Genomic DNA, 16413 nt, shown 5'->3' on the forward strand with positions numbered 1-16413 from the left:
TTGCATTTTCGTTAAAGATTTCTACGTTTTCATTGTTTTTTTTTAAAATTTGTTTAGTTTGCTATACACTGTTTTGTATGACATTTTCTGTGTAAATATTGTTATATATCTCGTACTGTGCATCTTGTGTAAATACGTAGAACTCATCTGTACTTCTTACATTGACTTTGAAAACTTGAAGAATGCTCTCATGCGCTGTGTGCGGCTGTACTATGAACACACGGAATAAAAAAGTTGGTGGAGAGAATTCCATTCATTTCCAAAGCAGGATGATTTAGAAACTAGGTCTACTGGGGATGCCACTTAAGAAAGAAAGAAAAAAAAAAACGCTCTACAAACAATATCTCTAAGGTGGTGAGGAAACTTGTCTAAATAGACTTTTTATCTATTTGCATTAAAAAAAAACAGTATATTCCCATACCGAAATAAAATTCCAGTAATATAATAGACACGCAGCGACGTAACTAAAGGGGGGCAAACGGGGCTTGTGCCCCGGGCACCGGATTGGAGGCGCACAAAACTGGGCAAATATTTGTTTTTACTATAATTCAGGGGGCGCGGCGGCTCAGTGCCAAAGCGTTCACCTCCGGTGCTTGCGGTCGCTGGTATGATCCCAGCTCGCACCGTGTGGACTTTGTGGTGGACAAACACCGTGCTCGTAGGTTTTCTCGGGATTCTCCCGTTTCCTCCCACATTCTTCATTCCACAATTTCATTCATTTCTCCTAATCACCGTCTCCTTTAGCCTTAGCGGCATAACCGTGGGACGTAAAACTCGAAGATTCCATTTCGTTTACTATAAGGCAAGGAAAGGAGTTTCAGCAAACTAAAAGTCATAAAAAGTTACCTCAGAAAACTTAACAGGACTACAACGACTCACCAACCTTAGGATCATATCCATAGAGCATAAGTTAGCTTCAAAGCTATCTTCTGAGAACATTGTAAAAAACATTTGCAGTCAAACAGCGCCGTAACTTAGATTTTTTGGGGGAAGGAGCGAGCATTAATAAGCGTATTTGGACCCCTAGGAAAAGTTGTTTTTCTAATTCTTGGACCCCTTCTTTCCACCATTACTCTTTGTGGGTCCCCCGGAGCGTGTGGGCTCTGCCGCACGGCAAAGTCTGTGGGGCCGTTAGTTACGCCTATGGCCCGTTCCATACTAGACAAATTAATTAAGAGGACAATATTTCAATCTCAAAGCCATACGAATAAATATTGTTTCTAGGCCCCTAATAGTAGACATGTTTTTACTGAAATGATCCCACGTCTCATTTTTGTTTTATTTGCCTTTCGTGTGCTGTTTTGTTTATGTAATGTAGCGAACCTGTTTCATGCTTCATTTATAATTTCATGTTCGTATCGTATATGCAGTAAGAACGTTCTGTCTTAAAGTGGGCCTTCTTTGAACGGCGGGGTACCGTACTTTCCTGGCGGACAGTTTTCCCCTGCAGTCAAGTTACGGCCCTGCAGTCAAAAGAGCCCGCAAAGTGAAATTTTAGTTCCAGCAATTTTGTGTTTCCATTTAACTTACATTGATTTAAGAGATTTGCGAATGTCCAAGCAGAATACTCGAGACAACAGTTTGACTGTTTGTCATAATTAAATATTCTATTCTAAAGCAACTGACTGTTGATTCATTCTACACATATGCACATCCCGATATAGTTCCAAAAAATATTATGATTTGCAGTTATTATGATAAGATTATAAGAATGTGTCAAGCATGCTACTCACAGATTATTTGGCAATCAAATACTAATTAGTTTGGTGTGTTTACTTATACTAAAAATTAAATTATATACTGCAATTTGAAATCAAGCTTTACCACTTTGAAGAAAAATGAAATAGGAGAATTACTGTGATGCTATTATTATCAGGTGTAGTCGGGGGTGCGTTTTCGTTTGGCTGGTCACCGACGCTAAGGCGAGCTAGCCTAGTTGCGTCGCTGTAGAAATTAAATTAGAAATAGCAAATAGACATCTGAAAGTGAGGAGAAAACTGTAATTTAACATCAGATTCCAAAGAGAATATACGACAGCAAGCAGACGACAGCGCTACTCCTGTGGTACTGTCCCGAGCTTGTGTCGAAGGTGACGTCAATGCGCGAGTAGGACGAAAACGCGTCCGCTGATGGACTTACATTGTCTTATTTCTACAATGAATTTAGCAAAACCAGAAAACGTAGTAGCGTCAATAGTGTCGAATGAAGAAACCAGCTTAAAAAATCAGTGCAGTGTAATTTGCGAAGAAACTGTCTGTACTGGGTTCAGTGGCGGTGGTAGCAGAACATCATGCAGTAGGTAGTGTCAATTACATGTACCTTGGAATACAATAAGAATTAGTTCAAAATGAAAAGGAAACTGGTAACACAGAGGGTGAAATAAGTATGAAATCGCTAATAGTTGAGATAATCGTGCAGCAAGAAGAAATAAAGGATTACTAGAACAATTAATTCAAGCTCATGTGATGAATGAAAGGGCACTACCGACCATGAACACTTAGCCAAGTGAAACAGTTTTTAACATTACACTACATTATAAACAGGTATTTAGACAACTCATGTAACTTAAAAATTTCTATCTGATACGATAATAATCATAGAAAGAGTAAGTTGCTTTCTCCCCAAATGCCGGAACCGTCCCAAACGACCTTATGTTAGGGCCCTTGTCTATATTGAAATAATTAAATACATCTTTTGATTTAATTAGATGGTTATATTTTGAAACGAATTGAAGCTAGAATTAAACTTTTACAATAGCTTTAGCCGATAAATTGTTTGTACATTTAACACCTGATAGCGATATCTATAAGCGTCAAGCAAACAAGTGATAGCGCAGGTAACAACATAGATTAATTTAGAGTGACTTTTAGAATTTTAGAGTAAAGCACAGACTGAGACGTATTATTATGAAGACAGTAACATCCATTAGCGTCAGGCAGACAAGGTATAGCGTAGCTAGCGACATCTATTACGATGACACACAGACATTTGCCGTTCATTATTAGGATAGCACACAATTCAGTGTAGACTATACCTCGACCCTCTTGGCATAATTAGCATTCTATTTTTCCCCTGTTTCTTTACGGAAAAAGTCTACTTATCCTAAAATATACTCAAGATATCGAGGTAACATCTACATACAAGAGAGTAGTTGTACAATCACCCATATTATTACATTGCTTTAACATCACCTTAAGTAGGAGTTTAAGAAGTTAAACGAAGGTGAACTTACGAGGAATATTTATTATTTAATCAAATATAATAGGTTTGAAGTGATTTCATCAATTCACTGTAGCTCTACTAATTGAGATATTGTAACAAAACTCAACAGTAACGTAGAAAACTCAAAAAATGTTATTTGTTGCAGGTGTACTTAAGATTTCTTCCACCAAAGCGCAGCAGTGAGCAGTGAGGCAAGATGGCGACAGGTCCCGAGAAAGCGTTTGCTGTGCTTGAAATGCTAACCCTGACCTAATCCCATGCGATTTTTTGTGTGGGGTTATATGAAAGATTCAGTGTTCACACCTCCTCTATAATAGGGATGGCCTTTTTCGAAAAATCTGTTTTTCGATTTTTGGAAATTTCATTTTTCGTTTTTTTGAAATATTTTTCGTTTTTCGAAAAAATTTTCGTTTTTTTTAAATATTTTTCGTTTTTCGAAAAAAATTCGTTTTTCGTTTTTCGAAAAAAAATTTCGCTTTTTTTTTCGGGAAGATTCTATATGTAATCATGTTTTCAGAAGAATGGAAATGCTGAGCATTACTCAAAAGAACGGAACAGCCATGTATATGAAAGTTGACGATAGGATACAGTCAATACTTCATAATTTGAGAGAACATGTTGACCTGAGAAAATGTCTCAGTCGCTTGAGCTTTGTATGTACATAACCTTGAACAATTTCCTATGGGGGCGCGGTGGCTCAGTGGTAGAGCGTTCACCTCCGGTGCTTGGGGTCCCTGGTTCGATCCCAGCTCACACCGTGTGGACCTTGTGGTGGACAAACACCGTGCTCGTGGGTTTTCTCGGGGTTCTCCCGTTTCCTCATTTCCGTAGCGTTGCACCATTTCATCCATTATTTTGCTCATTAGCATCTCCCTTAGTTACGCAGCCCCATTCGAGGTCCCTCGTGACTATATGTTTAGCGTATGTTTAGCGTTTAGCGTAGCGTTTTCGGCTCGGGAGACCGGATTCGATTCCAGGCTGGAGCTCAAGTGGTTTGTATCTCGTGTTACGCTGAGTTCACGTCTCTATAGCTGAGTAGGACGCTAAACTAAAACCAATAGGGCCTATCCTCCAATATTTTGAGTCTCTTTAAAAGAAGGAAACGCAACAATCATTTGAGATTTTACATTTAAAGAAAGAAAACAATGATTAATTAGGCTTATATTATATGGAACTTCTCCACTTTATAGTATAAAAATTTGAGATGAACCATTTATCTTGATACGCCCATGTAATTTTGAAACTAATTGATAAAAATTGCTGGAATTTTGTAAGATGGAAATAACTACAAGGGAACTCTGTCTAATAAACTCTGCAGTACCAACAAATTAATAGTGTTGCCAACATAATATAAAGTTATATTTTTAACGCCACTATGCCATGTTATTACATATCTCAAATCTAAATATTAAACGAAAACTTACAACACAAATTTGTTATTCAGTGTTGCAAATTAAGGACGCTGCAATATGACAAACATCTAAACTTGAGAAACCTGATAATAGTATTAATAAAAGCAGAGGCGGATTCAGGACGAACTCAACGGTGAGGAAAGAAGGTAGTGAAAAATTCTGTTTTCTCTCACAACGACTTTTGCAGCACTGGTGATTGTGAAACTCAGTGAGGTGAATGATCTTTTCCCCCTGGATCTGTCTATGAATAGAAGTGAGACGGACAGTAAAATGCAAACCCGAAATACCTTAGTGTCGAATACTATGACCATGGCTTATTTCGAATGAATACAAGAAATTGAAAATTAGTCTTTTTTCGAAAAATTTCTTACATGAACAGAACGTCTAATCACGTAGGTGATTCTCAAAAGACGTAAACTTCTCGGGGCCGTTACAGCAATTTGATATCTCAAATCGTTCCAGAGATATGAAAAACGTGAATACTGATAGTGATACTCCTAAAAATGACATATTTGGGGATTGTTCGTAATGTATCTTGATCCTCTTTGCTTTTATAACATTACAGAAACAGATTTTGGTACTTGTGATTACAATAAATTCTTACAATTACATAATTTTAACCAGTGCTGCAAACTTTACCAATTTGTATTATATCTCCAGATCAGTTTGAGATATCAAATTGCTGTAAACTGCATTATGATCTTTACGTCCGTTGAAAACCTTCTATGTTGTTGGATATGATACTCATCCAAGCAGTTATCGAAATAAAATCTTTCTGGAAATAAAGTCAAATTTTCAATCCCTTACGTGAAGACTAAGGAGCATGGAAGCTTCTCAGTTGCGGCAAGTGACTTGCCAATAATGTCAGAATACCTATGATGACAACTTTGTACCTATTTATTTGAAATAAATCATATTATGATCATAGTATGTAACACTAATGTACTGTGGATCTGCATGCCCCGTCCAAGTTATTATTTATTACTATTAGGTCTATAGAAGCCTAAAACATTTGGATCTTTGTGGATGTTCGTGATACTGTAGCATCCTTAGTTTGCAACAAAATTTCAGCCTTTTTTATATTATTCTAAAAGTTACAAGAGTGTAAAGATAAATAATCCACTAAGTGTGTTCGTGTCACGTTATTTTTCATTTTTACCCCAAGAGTGTCAAACACGAGTGTCCTCTAAATAAATCTTATCTACCCCACTCAGGGATTGGGCTAGAAGATTCAAATGACACCAATAGATATGTACAATCACTTACCTCTGTTTCTATTGTGGCTCCATCTCTGGATCACCCTCGGCCTCAATAATCTCTTCCAGTGACTGCTGTCTTGATGTTTCCTGTATAACACCAACGTGTCGTGATCTTAAATGGTACCACAAGCCAGTCGTTTAATTTCGATTGTGGATAATACTTCGACAGTAATTGCATTTTGAAGAAACACCATCATTTTCACGAGTGAAATGTTCCATATATTCGACTTTCCCATTGTAAATACTTCCCGAAAATATCTCTTCTTGCAGTTCTCTTATATAGTTCAAAACAAGCTCTGCGTTGGTAACTGATATAATGAACGTCGATTGGGTATTCCTCATAACGAACTAATGCTTGTCCCACTAGGCCAATAAACATATCAGAAGTGTTGATATCGTAGGACACGTGTCCTTTCTCTAAACAACAATATTTTATTGTTACCAAAATATTCAGTCACAGCGAATACGAAACCACGTACCGTATCAGCAAAGGCGAGTACGAGATAGCTGGCAAAAAGCAGTCTCAAATAGCTATTACGATTAGAACACGCCGCATCAGCGAAATAAGATACTATTCAATTTCAGTCCAGGAGTAAAGCTTATCTGTATGTAATGATGCGTTTCTTTTTCTTTTGTTTATAACTTCAATCAAACCAGGCAGGAAAGGAAATGTTGCTCTCAAATTTCTCTTCAGTTTCGTTTCGTCCCTTCGTGTCCCATCTCCAGACTTTGTCCTTCTGTTTCGATTTTTTTTTCGTTTTTCGTTTTTCGTTTTTCGTTTTTCAAAAAAAATTTCGTTTTTCGTTTTTCGAAACATTTTTCGTTTTTCGTTTTTCGTTGTCGAAAAAGCCATTTTTCGAAAAAGTATTTTTCGAAAAAATGTGGCCATTCCTACTCTATAAGCAAACCTGCCAGAACTGTGAGCCCGCATCAACAATGCTTTTGAACTCATTGATAGGGACATGCTGCGCCGAATGTGGGAAGAACTCGATTTTTGTCTTGATATCTGTCGAATTACTAAGGGGACACATATCGAACATTTGTAATTGTTAAAAAAAAAAGAAAAAAACTTTTTGAGTTTTTCTGTGTGTGTGAAAAAAAAAACATCGCAATAGCTACAGTAATACAGTTATTATAGAGCTATGAAATCGCTCCAATCATTTATAATAACCCTGTATGTTTATTTCAAAGCATATTTTCATAATAACCAACATTTGCCTCCCTATCAACCTTACACAATTTACTATTTTGTTCGAAAATAATTGTAATATCCAAAAGGTGTTTCCTATTTAGACAAGTATTCTATCTAGGGTTGAAATCAACTGTTCGACTAAGTGTTGTTTCTCGTTCTTTAAGAGACTTAATAATTATTTAGGGTCAGAGATTTATGTAGCAAGATGGATGGAGAAATTTTGCTGTACTTTCTGTGGATTACGTTATCTAGAAACAAAGTTTAAAGACGTTATCGACGAATTTCTAACATAAAACACTTGATGAATGCAATTATAACTGTCTCATTATCATTAGGTCTATTACTCTTAATAATAATAGCATAATAATAATAATAATAATAATAATAATAATAATAATAATAATAATAATAATAATAATAATAATGTGGTTGGTGGTTTAGTATATTAACTGGAATAAAAGTAGCAAAATTTCTTTTACCTAAGAACACCAAGTAACTAGATTTTCCCTTGCTTTATTTTAAAGACTAGGCCTATCTGAAGGTAGGTGTGAAAAATACTGGTATTTTTCTTATCTTTTCCTCTCTAACTTCAGAATATTCTTGGACTTGCGTATATTTCACCTCCATGATATAACTAAGTAAGCTTATATAATGAAATGTTTGAACTATGTTTTTCGAAAATTAAACAGTGTTGTTTCTTTCATTTGTTTTCCTCTCTAAAACTTGAATCTTAATTTACTTCAATATTTGATGGAAAAAATTTAATGAAAATCTAGAGATAATTACACAAAATCATTCGTATCTAAGCCCTAAAAAATCAATCATTGACCTTTAGAACATAATGTTCGCCAATGCTCCTCAGCTGAAGTGGTTTAAGAACAAGGAATACAAAGAAGTAGGAAGAAATTTGTTCCTAGTCAAAGTATCTTGACTTAATGTTCTCTCTACAGCTCATAGACCAATGTAGCTGATTCCAGCAGTCGTCCCGCACGAAAGCATACTTCGTCGGTTACTATAGCGACGGTCGATATTACAGTTCTCTTCCTATTTCTCGAGTGATGTTCTCTGTTCGTGTTTGTGCTGACGAAAATGGCAGCCGTGTGGCGTAACTTTGTTATCCGACGCTCCCAGTAAATCGAGGGAAATGGCTCCTTCTTGCAGGCCTCAATCTCTTAGCTTCATTTCTCCCTCCTGCCTAGAATTTATCCTTTCTTTTCATCTTTCCCTCTCTCCCTTTCTAGATGTCTCTGAAGTTTCCCCCGACCCATCGAAATCACATTTACTTTACGCTCGGAGCTTTTTGAATGAGAATTAAGCCTATTATCCTTCGCCTTTGAAATGCTTTCCCCACTCTTTCTTTACGACTACACCCATCCCCAACTTCTAAACATGAAATGCTGCCTCCTTCCCCTCTTCGTAGAAGTCCCGTCCGCTCTCTCCCATCAACCTCTATCCCATCTCTAGTAGCACTTCTTCTTCTTGTTCCTGCTTTTTCCAAGAGCCAATGAGATCACGACATCAAGCTACAGACGACAACGACCACCGACCAATAGGATTAGTGCATCTTTATTCGATGTCGAGACCGCCAGCCAATCAATGACTGAGATCGCGTTTACATTATTTCTGATAGGACAGAGCATGTTTCCTTTCTTCCCCCACCTCATCGTACATCCAATCCATCAGAATTCCCCACTCAACCCTCCCGCCTTCAAAAACAGAAAAGCGAAGAAAAAATCACAGGGCAAAAACATGGAACGATATAGCCTGGTTTTGATGGGAACTTTATTAAACGGTAATTGAAATTTCCTTCTCTTCTTTCCTTTTGCATGGAACAGAAAGCAAGATAAGGGTTACAAAAAAGTTACGAACATGCAAGATCGAAAGTTCAATAATGTTTGAGTGTCAAAGAAAAATAGCTCTCCAAATTCAAAAACAGTCGGAAATAAAGTTGAATGTAATTATCAACAGTGGCGTTAATAATTGGCAATTTGGTACAGCATGTCAGCAGCTTAGTTTTTCTCTACAAACACCAGCAGTTTCCCATCCCCTCGTACCCCTTCCGATCTTCTGTCTCTCAGCTTTGACTCTACGGGGCGTGCGCTACGGCTTCAGATTAGCTTGCTGATGTTGCCATATATACGAACTTTTGATGAGACTAGATCTTGTTGACGATCTCCGATCGTACCACACGAACAGTCCCAGTATCAGTTGAATATAGACAGATTAAGCAGATCCTGTATGGAACCAACAGCATTGCAACAACAGGAACCAGACACGCTCGGTGAGTGGTGCTTCTTAAGTATGAGTCTGCTCGTGTGTCTTGCGTATGCGTATGAGAAAGTGCATATGTAGGTATGGACGCATTTGTGCTTGGTGAATGTGTGGGTGTGCATGTTTAGTCATAACCATATGTATATTTTGTGACCGTATATTAATCTTGAATGGTAACACACAATTTCTTTGTGAAGAAAGACTCGGCAACAGCGCTTTTCTTTCCACAGTTTTGAGCGCGCGCATATATATATATATATATATATATATATATATATATATATATATATATATATATATATATATATATATATATATATATATATATATATATATATTGATATCTATCTATCTATCTATCTATATATATATATATATATATATATATATATATATATATATATATATATATATATAGGTAGATAGATAGATAGATAGATAGATAGATAGATAGATATCAATCCACCTGATTCATTGAATATTCTACTTTCATTCTTTCTTGTCTATTCAACGAATCCTTGTGAAAAACAGTACGTCCCAGTCAGTGCTTAAGAGAATAAATGTAAAAGTATATACTTTATGGCGATTTATAGACTAACAGTAAGCTGAATAGTCTAGCTTCCTTTGCTAGTGGTAAAATAGTAGTAGGGCTATAAATAATATTTAACATATAGGGCATAGTCTTACTAATTAACTATGATATTTTGTTATTCATCAAGTTCTTTAAGAACTTAAGTAACTCTTAACGTAATTAAATTTGCGGATACCATATTGAATCTACTGATTGCTATATAAAACTGTTGACTGAAACACTTGTCACTATTCATTAAATCTATTTTTTCTGTGTCACAATATTGTCAATAAGATCTCGCCAAGACAGTTTTCTCACAATTAGAATCAATGGAAGCAAAATGAATTTACTAGGCACTCGCTGTATGAAACTGCTCTCCGATACATTTCCTTGGTTTAAATTTAGAAAGTACGGTATATAGATCCAATATATAAAAATCTGGAATGTATATGGATTTTCTCTTTCTTTTTTTCAAAAAGAAAATAAAACGGACCATGATGACTACATTCTTTGGTTACAGAAATTATGTTGTGAGTATGTAAGGGAAACAAATGTGTTTCTTGCTGTTGCTTTGATTCTCTGCAGAGAATCTGTATGCCAGATTTCACAAAACTGAATTTGTAACTTTTGAGATTACGTGGAGAAAGAAAGAAACAAAAGAGCACATAGTGTATAACATTAAATGTTACTATTTTTCATTAAACTTGCATGTAGATTATTTATAATATACAACTTAAATTTATACATACATCCTTCAAAATGTTTTCAACTTATACATCCCGCCCTTCACCTTATTAAAGAGTGCTGTTGGTATGGTGCAATCAAACAATATTTTTATTACATTTTATATTATTTAGCCCATAACAAGATATAGATGAGAAAGCAAAGGAGAAAGCAAATAGATGAAACATTTCCCTTCTGTTAAATGGTTTAATGCAGTTAGTAGGCCTGTATATATACATCTACATGAGGGTCTCATCTTCCTGAAACAAGAAACGACAAAACTATATTGTATAGTATTGGTAATCAGATGCAGGGACGGGATGGGATTTTTAATATACATTCAGAGAAAGCTCTGTATTCAAGTTTTCAATTTTCTTTCACTTAAAATTAATGTTGATATTCTGAAACTGTCATTTAGAATAAGGATAACAAGTAATACTGAATTTTCAAATTATTTATTGATAGAAATATTTGAATTATTTTCTATTTGAGAAAAAAAAGGAGTACGTTTGAAAAATCGTCACACACTAAAGTGTAGCCTACTATTGTGCTCTGAAACATCTTTCACAAAGAGTGTATTATTGCACTTTAAAATATTAAGGGAGAATAATATTGGCGAGTATTTTCTAAGCTTTTCAAGTGTCATAATGTATATATTGTTCATATATGAGATTTTCTTAAAATAATCTCCTCTTTTGAAAATTTTAAATGATAACTTTATCTAAAAAAAATAGCATCACCTCCGAATTGTTAAATATTAAGTATAAAATATCGTAGTTAGTTATTAAGATTCTCAAGAAATTAATACTCAATGAAAGTAGCTGCTGAAAAACATTTTCGTTCTTCGCCCTTAACCTCAAGATGTAGTTTCTTGGCATTTTACACTCATTCATATGTTTGGAAACAGCTTATTTCCCATTTGATAATGTTCTTTTTCTAATTTCTTTTGTGTTTTTATTTATTTCTATTTTCCAATGAATTTAGTTATCACCGGATAAGCAATACTTAATTGCTCATTCAATTAGCCTACATTGAAAAGAATTACAAATACAAACGAACACATTAAGTATGATTCTGACGTTTGAAGTGTTCAGCGAAATTTGTAAATAGGTTATAGTTTTCTTTATATAATTCGAAGTTTATTTCCTTTAAAATCGACACAAATTGACAGAATTATATATGTTAAACCCGCTAATTATTAGGAGATACCATTTCACGATTTTACGGAAGTTACGATTTTTTCCTTCTTCAATAGACCTATAACTCTGGCATCTGAACGTTTAAGCCAGAATAAAGTTCATTATTATCGAAAGTTTGCTGTTATATATGTTCGGACGTACTTGAAGAGGCCAATACAGAAAAGATAAATATGCCACTGAATATACGAAATTTGATATGCTTACGGACTGAACATTCAGTTAAATTTCCTGTAACTACCGTATAAAGAATAGATTAAGGAGCCCAAAGCTTATCCCCGTAAAAACAAAACTTCACCATGAATATCATCCTGTATCAAGACAAATCATTGTGTATTCTTATTTCTTATCCTCCTAAGATCATGCTCTACTTTCTTATTGCTGTATGCAAAAATGTATCTTCTTTAATTTTCACGACTCGCCACAGCGCACTATTAATTATGTTTCACTTGCAAGCGGCGCGTTCTACCTAGATTGAACGTTACGTCGTTATTATTCGTAAGATATCCCAGTTCAGGGTGCGAAATCCTGGAGAAGTGAGGGAGAATTTCCTTACTTAATACTTTTTGAAGAAAATTCTTACTGGGAAGAAAATTCTTACTAAAACCTTATTGGAAAGAGTGAATAAAATGGTGCTATTGTCAGAAACTTTCAAATTAATTAGTATACAGTAATTCACCTATAGGGCTAATTAACACGTATTTCACCCGTGGACCTAATTGAAGGGTGAAATTGGTTAATAGTATCCCTAATCTTACATAGTTCAAATATGGATGTTCAAATATGTCAGTTCTTCATGCCGAAACACTCCGATGCGAAAAATGTATTGTATGGTCTTTCTCTCTCTCTCTCTCTCTCTCTCTCTCTCTCTCTCTCGCTCCCTTCTCCACACACACTCTTTGCCCGTTATGATTTCGAATCTGGCTCAGTTGCTTTTGCTAAGTTCTGGATTGCATAACTTTCTAAATGTACCTGTTTGTTCCACCCTTTTCATGCCAAATAATTTTCTTGTTTTCGAAAAATCTCGCCGCATATCCTTCGGCAATTGGTTTTCGTACAGTGACTAAAATTATAATCTTGTTGCTTTTAATCTATAATTTCTTCGAGACTACTAGGGACAGTAACAACTTTTACACGGAGCAGTATCGTGCATTTCCTCCATCTAGACAATATACATATATTTTTAAAAATCTATGTTACTTCGTTTTTATTTGTTACTCCACGGTTAAGTATTTAAATATATTTACGTATGTCATCTATATTATTATTATAATTTGTTAAGGTGTTCAAAGCATAGAGTCTTAGTTTTCTGATGTGTACGTTTTGTCTATATTCACTGCGAATATTCGAGACCAACTTACTTAAACACTGTCAGAACATATTCCCATTTTTATTTAGGTATTTTAGTTTATATCATTTTTTAATTCTATGTTTCCTCTTATCAGGGTGCATCATGCTCTATTTTAGCCATGCTACTGCTATATTTTACCTAATTTGAATTTTATTTGAGTTTAGATCCCCTTTCAGCAGCGAGGCTATATGAGACGTGGATCTACAGCTTAACATGAGATCCGAACCACAAGAATTCCCCTTGGAAATCGGACACGGGTATCGCGTCTCAAAGTCGCAAATACCGTAAATACGCGCGTAATCTTCACCCTCGCATAATTTTCGCATCCCAATTTTTGAAGGGCATTTTCTGTATATTTTATTTTCCTCGCGTAATTTGCGCAGGCGGAAACTTTGTGAAACAGCATTTTTCCAGGAATCAATTACGGTAGCTAATGAACAATTGGCAACGCAACAAAGCCATTGTTGTAAGGTAAGAAACCACACGACTTCTTAATCAATTTTTTAATGTTATTTTTCTACAAATTTAGAATTAGTTGTTTGCTGTCAATTCTTGCTACAAAGAAAATGTGTACCGGTATTTTCGTGTTATTTTGACTGGGGAAAAAAATTAGATGATGTTAACCGATGTGGCTATTTTTTTTCCCCCGCATAATTTACGCACCCTTGTTTCAAAACAACTTTTTTCGTCTAAAAAAGTGCGAAAATTACGCGAGTAAATACGGTACATAGCCCTACATAGCCTTTAGTAACTTCTACCTTACCTAATTATGCATTCTAAAGTGAAGGTAATTTTAGATGGCTTCCTAATCCTACATTATATTAAACCTTAAAATATGAGAGCTCAAGTTCTAAATTATAGTCTACTGTACTTAGGCCTTATATAGCTAGATGACTTTTTCAAAAGGACTTTTGAATTTTATGACTTGTGCAGTTTTTTTTTTTTTTTTGCGTGTGTGTGTGTGTTTTTAAGGACTCGTGTATTTTCATTTCTATCTAAAGTTTTTTTTTTTTTTTTTTATTGTAGGACTTATGTATGTAAGGTTCAATATAATTTAGGGCTTCTGGCGTGATCAAAGGAGTGAGTTCGAAATCTCGTAGAATGTTTCTCGATTCCTAACTGAACTGCATTCACGCTAGGCAGATACTTCTTTCTTTATTCTCTTATGCCTTTGTACAAATCTGTTTTGCTTCTGTTTGCCATTTCTCTTCCGCAATTTTATCTTTCACGTACTGGCAGCTAGAGTAACATTGGATATGTACAATTTTAGGAAATAAGGTATATTTTTAGTTTAATACCAGAAACAATGTTTGTCGTGCTCTGTGCTACAGGGTGGCCCAAAAGTAGGTATACACCCCTGCATTGATCAAGTATTACATTCTAGCTTATAGGTTTATTTGCTTCGGCTGTTCCGAGCTTAAGATGGCTATAAGTACAAAGACATTAAGAACAAATAATAAAGAAATTAAGTCTAATGATAAGAAATGATATAGAAAGCAATGAGTTGATCAGTACGGGACTGTATACCTACTTTTAGGCCATCCTACAGACAGCATTTTCAAATTACTCTATTTGGCGTTTGTTTTTGTTATTATTTTCCTTGTTTTTTGTGCTTTAAAGTATAAGTAACTTCGCGTTCACTATTCATAGTGCTCAAATGTGAAACCATTGTAATCTGTCCTATTTCTATTATTCACTCAAGTGTTAACCTCATTAAAACAGGACTTAAGCTTTTCGACCTGAATGTATTCTATGTTTTCTTCCGCAGCTTTCTCCAAAATATGTAAAATGTTTTTCCATGTTTCGTCAGTACCGATGGTAGGGGCCCATTCCGTAAAGATCGTGGCAAAATTTGCGAATCGTTCGCAATACAAATAATGTAATATGTAATTTTAATTGTAATGCAGACTATTGCATGCACATTTTACGTTGCGTTGTGTTCGCAAACCGGTACGGAGTGTGTCCCTTAGTTTCTCCACTTCAGTCATCGTCCGTGACTGAAAAATCTATAGTTAGTGATACCACACCTAGTTATTCCTCATTCAAATAATTAGCAATGAAAATTAACAAGATAATTGTTAAGAGAATTTTCAACATAGCTTATATTGTAGAAAGTTCGTGTATATTCCAGTTTAAAATACATGATATTGATTTAAAAAAAGAAAAGCACTCTTATTGATTTGGTTTTTGTAAGCAACTGATTTTGCGAGAAAGACCAAAACATTCTGCTTCTATATTAATCATGAACCTGCCCGACTGAAATTCACGCCATTTTGCTCCTTTTAAAATAACTGAAACTGAAGGAAATTTTAAAATTTAATCATATCCTTAAAAACAATAGGAGAGTTGTCATTAGCGATAATGGAGTTTCAATGAAACTCCATGTTTTAATGAAACTCCATACTACAACAGCTCATTACTAACTTTGTGAGCTCTGCAGGAGCACGTTGTAGAGCATGCGTCATTGTTCGTGATGATCATACTTTCAAGGATCAAAACTCTTTCTGTATTCTAATGTTAGGGAGAGCACCATGAGTAGCGGTGTTATTCGTGTAAGTTATAGACTCTGTATAAAAGTACGGTTTTTGTTCTTCTAACCAAGTGTTTCTTTCTGTTGTTTTTTTGTATCATATTGCAGCATTAGTTTCTATTTATGGTTCAAATTTCACCACTCTATGCCATTTGGGATTAATACAGAGTGCAAAACTTCGTTTCGTCTTTAAAATTCCACATTTGTATAATAACCATTGAGGGAAACGAGTTTGTTAATGAGCAAATGAGAAATAAGTAATATATTTTGATCTAAACAGTATTAGTCTAAAATAATACTAAATTATAAACTAAAACAAGAGATAATATATACTAAAGCGAAAGATAATTTTATATTATTCTTGAAAACAAAATAGACTTATGTATGGAGTTAACGTTCTCGACTTGTAATCAGTAGGTCCCGATCTTGGATTTCCTGGGTGTCTATTTTAAATTTCTCTAGTATGAGAATCAGTTCCACTTAAAAAATGATGGCCTTGTGCTACTAATATTTAGTCCATAAAGGACTTATTTTCAAAATGATTCTTATCTTTCATTTTAATTTTTAACAAGTTGAGCATGCGCTGTCTACTCAGCGCATCGTTCTCTTATGACCATGAATCTCCTTCTCACTGCTCATGTCTCCTTACAGAAGTAAAGGATAGGAGACTCACAAAGGAAGTAACT

The 16413-nt window shown here is 35.0% G+C and overlaps 1 protein-coding gene across 3 annotated transcripts in view; it reads left to right on the forward strand.

Annotated features, from left to right (window-relative positions):
- Positions 1–8787: 8787 nt before the first annotated feature.
- The window catches only part of Hr51 (photoreceptor-specific nuclear hormone receptor 51), a 1106739-nt gene continuing 1099113 nt past the window's right edge, over positions 8788–16413 (forward strand). Inside the window, exon 1 of one of the 3 annotated variants that reach the window (XM_081748470.1) lies at positions 8788–9366. In XM_081748470.1, coding sequence (XP_081604596.1) covers positions 9324–9366 — 43 coding nt within the window. In that variant the 5' untranslated portion in view covers positions 8788–9323. Of the gene's footprint in view, positions 9367–9416; positions 9438–16413 lie in introns of those variants that run through there. The other 2 variants (XM_081748471.1, XM_081748472.1) reach the window with 2 other exon arrangements.

The sequence above is a fragment of the Thermobia domestica genome, chromosome 2 (assembly GCF_964235325.1).
Source record: "Thermobia domestica chromosome 2, izTheDome1.hap1.1, whole genome shotgun sequence".
In the NCBI taxonomy this organism is placed as follows: Eukaryota; Metazoa; Arthropoda; class Insecta; order Zygentoma; family Lepismatidae; genus Thermobia; species Thermobia domestica.